The sequence below is a fragment of the Saccopteryx leptura genome, chromosome 4 (assembly GCF_036850995.1).
Source record: "Saccopteryx leptura isolate mSacLep1 chromosome 4, mSacLep1_pri_phased_curated, whole genome shotgun sequence".
Lineage (NCBI taxonomy): Eukaryota > Metazoa > Chordata > Mammalia > Chiroptera > Emballonuridae > Saccopteryx > Saccopteryx leptura.
The window spans coordinates 210,599,306-210,607,266 of record NC_089506.1 but is presented as its reverse complement, the minus strand read 5'-3'; the positions used below and the strand labels follow the sequence as shown (position 1 = coordinate 210,607,266).

The following is a 7,961-nucleotide window of genomic DNA, read 5'->3' as shown; positions in this document are numbered from 1 at the left end:
TCCGGAGACCGGACGGAAGCAAGGAGGCGCCCAGAGGAGGAGAGCCAGAGCCGGCGTGAGGGCCGGGGGCGGGATCGGGGGCGGGACCGGGGGGCGGGACCAGGCGCTACTCAGGCTGTGGGAGGCGGGGCTTGAGGTGTCTAGGCGGGGCCGGGCGGTGCTCCGACCCCAGGTGTGGTGTTGGGGAGCGAATCAAGGTCTTCCGAGGCCCTGGGAGGCGGGACTTGGGGGGGGGGGAGGTTTGAGGCGGGTCCTGGAGGAGGGCTCAGAGGCGAGGTTTGAGGCTTGGGAGGTGGGGCCAGAGGCGGGGGGCGTGGTCAGGGCACCTCGGGGCGGAGTCAGGGTTTGTGGCCAGAGTTTCGCTCCGCAGGTTCCCTTCGATCGTCCCGTGAGGCTGAGATTCTGGTAATCATGCTCGCTGTTCCTGCACCTTTCTGAGGCTCTCATTGTCAGGGGCTGCCCTGCGGCCCTATCCTAGCCCTGTCACCTTCAGTGCCACCCGTCTGTGTGGATGGGCAGGAGGGACCCTCACTGCCCTCATGCCCCTCGAGGGTGCGGGTTGCCTAGCCAGGCCCGTACCCGTGGGCTCAGGCCATGGCCGCCTTTTCTCTCCTCGGGAAAGGGCAGTTAGGTCAAGGTGTTGGATTCCACACTGGCTGCTACACGGAGGGCAAAGAGAAACGGAAGCGAGTCAGGCCTCTCCAGATGTCTTGTCTTGGGTGTCTCAGGGGGAGTAGCTACCGGCCAGAAGCTTACACGTGTTGTGCACGTTTCTGCAGATGTCCGCGCCGGTTCAGCCACGTACCCAGTCCAGGTGGTCTCGTCACCACAGTTCTCTGAAGTCTGTGTCCGAGTATCGGCTTCCACCGTGGGAATGGTGGGCAGGGGAGGGCTCCAACTGCCCTGGGCCAGCTCGCAGGTCAACCCGCAGTCAAGTCCTCTCGAAGATCTCCATCCAGCAGAGGCAGGAGCTCTGGCTTCCCCAGCCTTTGAGTCCATCCTTAACCCGTGGGGACTTTTGTGCACCAAATACTTACTAAGCACTTTTTCTGTGCTTGGCTCTGTCAGGAACTGGGGCTGCAGCAGGGAGAAAAACCCAGAGTGGTTCCTGTTCCCTAGGGACTCAGGGACTCTTGGGGGAAAGAGACATTGAACTAATTACGCACAGATACATGCAGAAGTATGATGTTATTGTACACCAGGTGGGCGAGCACATGGGTTTTCATTTTGCAGGAAGAAGAACTCTGAAAGGGGGCTCTTGGGTACCAAGAGGTGGTACAGAGGTGGGGAGGGGGAGGAAAAGAGAAAGATAATTACTTGTTTGACATTATTATGTCTTGAGTGAAAGGCAGGGCAAACAGTTCACAACTCACCAGTGCTGCCTTCGTGCTCAAAGTCTACACAATTACCTTGACAAATCTCTTGTAAAACGCCACTGAGAAGCTTCTTGAGAGCTAATTTGTTAACTCTACTTGCGGAAGGTAGATGAGAGGACTGATTAGATCTCATTACCCCTTTCGGGTGAGGAGCACTGGAGCCCTGCTCGGTGGTGAGCACAAGTGAGAATTAATTCCAATTGAATGTATTTATTCTCTCATATCTGTTGTGCTTCTTCCACAACCAAGGGAGCACAGGACCTGACACAAAAATTGTTCATCTTTTCTTATCTCAATATTGTATTTTTTAAAACAAATTTTTATTTAAAATATTTTTAAAATTTTACTTATTTTTAGAATTTATTTAGCCAGAGAGGAAGGGAGAGAGAGGGAGAGAGAGGAACATCGATCCATTCCTGCACGAGCCCTGACTGGGGATCGAACCAGCAACCTCTGAGCTTCCAGATGATGCTCTAAAAACTGAGCTATCCAGCTAGGGCTCAACACTGTTAATTTAAATAAAGAAGGTGTGCTGTGGTTATTGCTGTGTTTTCACATGGAATTCATGCATAAATCCTCTTAGTCCCGGTGTTCTGAGATAGAATCACCTGTGATACAACAATGAGTCTTAACTATAATTTGATGCTTCGTTGTGTAGGACTGACGCTTGGAAGCTGGGTCTGGTGAGCCAGTTCACTTCTGCTGTTTTGATCAGCTCTCTGCCTGCAGTAGAAAAAACAATGGGAACCAGTCAGTTAAACTCATAAATACAGGGCTATGAAAACACAAGATAACTATTAATTGCCTTTCCTCTGAAGAGCAAAAGCACATGTATAGTCAATGCCACAGTAACACCGTATGACGTTATACTAAAGTATTAATCAACCCAGGCTGCTGGTCCAACCTTTTCTAATGCCACAGATGGGATGCAGATTGGAGAAGGACCCTGAGTGGGCCACAGTATTGATGTACACTTGAAAGAAACCTTTATCTTTGAGTGTGGGCTCTCAGGAGGGACAAAGGTGATGCATTTCAGGTCTGAATCTGGAAGGATCAAGGCACTGAAGGGATGGTTAACATTCTTTGGCCCTCAAAGAATGGTACTGTTCAGGAGTAGGTGAAGCGAGGACTGCTGTTTAACGTGACAAGTAAAAATTCCAGGTGGTGTTGAGATGGCGAGAAGCATTTGGACATATCCCAGTGGTCCTCCTAGTGGCCAGAGGGATGTGTATGTGCACATTACATAGTAAAGCTTCAGCTTCTGGATTTGAGGCCTCCTTTAACAGTAATAAGAAAAACCTAGTGCGTTTTAACTGTATTGAAGGGTTTCCTTTTAGAAATTATGCTGTGGGCATGGCGATTCAGTTAGTACATTGCAGTTTTTCCTGTAGCTCTCCTATGGCTAATGGTTTCTATAAAAAAGGACCAATTGATTTCTTTCTAAAATGTTGCTTCAGGGTGTAGAGACCTTTATAGGTCATGTTTCAACTTACAGGAACATTTTATAGTTTAAATATAAATTATGTTAAATGCGGGCTTTGAAATGGAGTTAAGGTTAAGTACAGTTCCAACTGCCCTTAGTTTATGGTGTTTTGGAAGCCCCCATGCTATGTTAAAGTAGAAGAATGGTCAGGATTGGGTGTAATAATACGAGAGGTACAGTCTAATGATAAACCATTGAGATGTAGAAAGTGGTGAACTAGGTTCATAGAATGCTTTGATTGGTGGTAGGACCAATATTATGGGTTGAAGGTTGAATTGTGTCCCCTCAAAAGATATGTTAAAAGCACTAACTCCGGCCCTGGCCGGTTGGCTCAGCGGTAGAGCGTCGGCCTGGCGTGCGGGGGACCCGGTTCGATTCCCGGCCAGGGCACATAGGAGAAGCGCCCATTTGCTTCTCCACCCCCCCTCCTTCCTCTCTGACTCTCTCTTCCCCTCCTGCAGCCAAGGCTCCATTGGAGCAAAGATGGCCCCGGGCGCTGGGGATGGCTCCTTGGCCTCTGCCCCAGGTGCTAGAGTGGCTCTGGTCGCGGCAGAGCGACGCCCTGGAGGGGCAGAGCATCGCCCCCTGGTGGGCAGAGCTTCGCCCCTGGTGGGCGTGCCAGGTGGATCCCGGTCAGGCGCATGCGGGAGTCTGTCTGACTGTCTCTCCCCGTTTCCAGCTTCAGAAAAATACAAAAAAAAAAAAAAAAAAAAAAAAAAAGGCACTAACTCCTGCTACCTAGGAATGTGACCTTATTTGTAGATATGATTAAATTAAGATGAGGTCATACTGATTACACGGAGCTCTAAATCCCATGACTAGTGTCCTTAGAAGACAGAGACACAGGGAGAAGGTGGCTGTGTGACAGAGGGGTCAGAGATTAGAGAAAGAACATAAAGGGTTGCTGGCAACCACCAGAAGCTAGAAGAGACAAGGAAGGACCCTCCCCTACACGTTTCAGAGAGACCCTGGCCCTGTTGACATTTGAATTTGGACTTCTAGTCTCCAGATCTGTGAAACAATACATTTCTGTTGTTTTAAGCCACGCGGTTTGTGGTACTCTGTTCTGGAAGCTCTAGGAAACTAATACAATCAGTGCATAATTTGGGGGCGGGGGAGGGCAGTACAACGTGAAAATGCAGGGTCCTTGTTAAAAATCAAGAATTTTGAGACTCTGACAGTAGATGAGGAAACGCAGCCGGGGCTCTTCTGAGCGCTGGGCCCATACCGTAGGGACCCCAAAGGCCACTCACTTCTTTTTCCGACGAATCGCTGTGTATGTCACCATAGTGACAAACAGAACTGCAAGGACTCCTGTGACAACCCCAAGACCAATCCCGGTTTTTTGGAGAACAGACGCCCTCTGCATCTCTGCTCCTGTTAAAAAAAATCAGATGGTTTTTAATTGTCTGATTATTAAGAGGCTGTTCCAGCTGCTCCTGGGTCCCTAGGAAGTTTCCCATCCATGCGCTAGTGAATATTAATTATGGAAATGAAATGTATATTTAACCCAAGAATGTGCTCACTGCAGAGAAATCTCACAGGGCAAGTCGTTGAAAGACGATTTACTAAATGACCTATTCGCCGAGTGACCCATTTGCCTAATGACCACTTTGCCAAATGACCATTTTGCTTAAAAGCCAATTCACTGAGAATCAGCGGCGAGGATGTCCTGCTTCTCAATAAGTGATGGTCAAACACACCTTACCCCGGCTCGCAATGAGCTATTGGACAGAGAGGTAGGGTCCAAATAGTTGAACAGAGCTCTAAAGTTAAAAAAAAAAAAAAACTAGCCTGAATAATTTGCTGAAGTGGTCATTTATTTCATTAGTTTTCTGCAAAACGGCCTGCTTTCTGTAAATTCACAGGGAGATCGTGGGCAGTGGCTTGGAAGAAGGGAGAAGGGTGATGTTGTTTATGCTCTGCTTTCATTGAATGTAGTTGCTCTAAGCACTCGATAAATCACCAGGCAGTAGCTAAGTCTCTCCCGGCAGAAAGAAAAGCTGGCTAGTGTATGTAAACAACTGAATTCCCAGAGATGATTCGTTTCTTCCTTTATGTTGCCCAGATTTAGGAATTAGCACCTCATTTACAGGAACCCCTGTCTCCCCCTTTATTTTTCAGCAACGACTGGAATGGCAGGCAGCTTTCTCCCAGGCGCCAGCTTCACGGAGTTGGGGAAGGAAGGCTAGTTTTTCATATCTACGAGGGGCATCTGGAGGCAGAGTGCAGACAATTTCTGAGGCTCAGGAGGATTATCCTCTGACTTCCTCTGTGGAGAGACTTCCCTTTGTCCCAGAGGCACTGTAAAATGTCACCAGCATGTCCAGGGTTCCCTACTTTCTCTGCTATCTTTTTCGAGCTGCCGACACCTTGGGCTGGGGGTGCTGATGCTACCGGGAGACAGGATTATTCTGCTCAATTTCTCCCTTCTCCAGGAAGCCACAGCGTGAACCTGTTCTCTCTCAGTACGGGACAGAACACACTGCCAATTTTCTGGTGGGCGCTTTTGTATCTCACCTGGCTGCTGCTGGTCGTGCGAGTCCACGAGCATTGCCTGGGTGACTGCCAGGGAGCCGTTGTGGGGCTCGGGGGTAACCCTCAGGAGCTTACACATGAGTGGGTAGATATGGATGCTGTCAAAAGGCTCAGCCAGGTGATTCTTCTTGAAATTTGGCCCGAAAGCTCTGAATATGGTCTTCATGTCCATGAGGACATTATCAAAGCCATGATCTCCTTTGTTGAAATATATTATGAGTCGCTGAAAAAGAAGAATAACCAAAAAGCCATTTTAGATTCCAGTTCACTGAAAGAAAACTGCCCCTTAGTTAATATTATGCTTGTTGGATCCATCAAACCTTTGAAATTTTAAATGACAAGGGAGGATACTGCTTTCTACGGTGGCAGAGAGAAGAGCAAGGAATTGAAAGATCTCTGAGAGAGAATAAAGAAAGCATATCCATTAGAAACAGCAAGAAGATAACAACACTGACAATGACAATAAGCTCAAGCACAGAGCACGCAGTGTACCATGAATTGTGAATGCTTTAAAAATATGTTAACTCTTTTTGCTCTTCTAGTGGCCCAACAAAGGCACTACTATTATTGTCCCTATTGTTTTTTGTTTGTTTGTTTGTTTTTTGTATTTTTCTGAAGTTGGAAACGGGAAGGCAGTCAGACTCCTGCATGCGCCCGACCGGGATCCACCTGGCATGCCCACCGGGGGGCGATGCTCTGCCCATCTGGGGCATTGCTCTGTTGCAACCAGAGCCATTCTAGCACCTGAGGCAGAGGCCATAGAGCCATCCCTAGCGCCCAGGCCAACTTTGCTCCAATGGAGCCTTGGCTGCAGGAGGGGAAGAGAGAGACAGAGAGGAAGGAGAGGTGGAGAAGCAGATGGGCGCTTCTCCTGTGTGCCCTGGCCAGGAATCGAACCCGGGACTCCTGCACGCCAGGCTGACACTCTACCACTGAGCCAACCGGCCAGGGCCTCGTTCCTATTTTGAAGATAAGAAAACTGAGTCATGTAGTAGCAAGGTTTGGAGCAGGTATCTGAACTCAGACTGTCTGGTTCCAGAGCCAGGTATATTTTTTTATGGCACAAAAGTGTGTATATATACTAAGTATGAGAGGGTCCTGCTAATCATGATGTATGCTGACTCTGGGGGCTGTTTGGAAAGGAGGTAATTGTGTAACGAGTGCTCTTTTTCAAACGACTTAGTAACATCAATCACAGCCTGTATTTTCTTAGGACCGACAGATAGTCTAGCATGTAAGAAATGTGATGCTATGTACTTTGGTAAGTTGGTCTCATGTTTGGCTTGGTGAATACAGAAAGCTCCTATAATTCAGCTCAGGCTCCCTCACCCTTGCTAAAGAAACCAGTCTAATGACCTTTGAGGCCATGGGGCAGCCCACCAAGAGCAAGTGCCCACGTGTTGGCCTCATGTGGTTTGTCAGCTCCTCAGTCCCTGCAGAGAGAAGGATAGTGTCCACTCTACTCTGTACCACAAGGCAGACAGGCGGATGGGAGTCTGAGAACTGTGCTCAGTGAGATGTACTGAGACCAAAGGATTTTCTATCTAATTGTCACTTTGCCAGGAGATTAAATTGACCCCAGCATCCTATTCCCTCAAACTATGTTGTTGGTCATGTTGGGAATGTGTCCCATTAAATGCCTTCACATCAGTGGATAGACTATTGTCCCAGAGCATCAAAGTTGCTGGTGTGGTCCTAGGGCCACTGGCTCGATCCCGAGGTCCTTGGCTCAATCCTAGGGTCACTGGCTTGATCCCAAGGGCATTGGGTCAACCCTGAGGTTTCTGACTCAGGTTCAAGCCCCAGTCAGGGTGCAGACGAGAAACAATCAATAGTTGCACAACTAAGTGGAACAACAAGTTGATGCTTCTCTCTCTCTCTCTCTCTCTCTTTCTCTTCTCTCTCCTCCCTGCCTCCCTTCCTTTCTATCAAAATCAATGGGAAAAAAAGTTGTAGCATGTTTCAATTCTTTGCTCCTTTTTATGGCTACATAATATTCCACTGTATGGCTATACCGTATTTGTTTATCCATTTATCAGTTGATAGGCATTTGCATTGTTTTCACCTTTTGGTTATTGTGAATAATGCTGCTGTGAGCATTTGTGTATAGATTGTTTTTTTTTATATATGCAGAGGGGAACCAGGAGGGTTTTTTTGTGTGAATCTTCTGGTGATCTGTGCATAATAAACAAGCATGCAGGCTTGGGTTCAGACCTCAACCTTCCACTTCTGATCCCAAACCACTTTTCTCTAGCTCTGGTTTCTTCCTCATTAGAATGAGGGAGATAAGAGTATTTCTAGGGTTGTTGTGAAGACAGAAATGAAATAACTCATGTTTTTAGCACAGCATTGGACACTTAGTCTTGGTCAGGAATATTTATCATTATTATTATTTTTTTGTGTGTGTGGTTTTTTTTTTGTATTTTTCTGAAGCTGGAAATGGGGAGAGACAGACAGACAGACTCCCGCATTAGCCCGACCGGGATCCACCCGGCACGCCCACCAGGGGCGATGCTCTGCCCACCAGGGGGCGATGCTCTGCCGCGACCAGAGCCACTCCAGCG

At 48.0% G+C, this 7,961-nt stretch overlaps 1 protein-coding gene across 1 annotated transcript in view; it reads right to left on the bottom strand.

The window, feature by feature from the left end:
* Positions 1 to 1,185: 1,185 nt before the first annotated feature.
* The window catches only part of LOC136402517 (ectonucleotide pyrophosphatase/phosphodiesterase family member 7-like), a 34,430-nt gene continuing 27,654 nt past the window's right edge, over positions 1,186 to 7,961 (bottom strand). The window contains exons 4-6 of the mRNA XM_066379981.1: positions 5,380 to 5,620; positions 4,113 to 4,236; positions 1,186 to 2,099 (exon numbers count right to left, since the gene is read on the bottom strand). Of these exons, the coding sequence (XP_066236078.1) occupies positions 2,009 to 2,099; positions 4,113 to 4,236; positions 5,380 to 5,620 (456 nt within the window). The 3' untranslated portion in view covers positions 1,186 to 2,008. The remainder of the gene's footprint in view (positions 2,100 to 4,112; positions 4,237 to 5,379; positions 5,621 to 7,961) is intronic.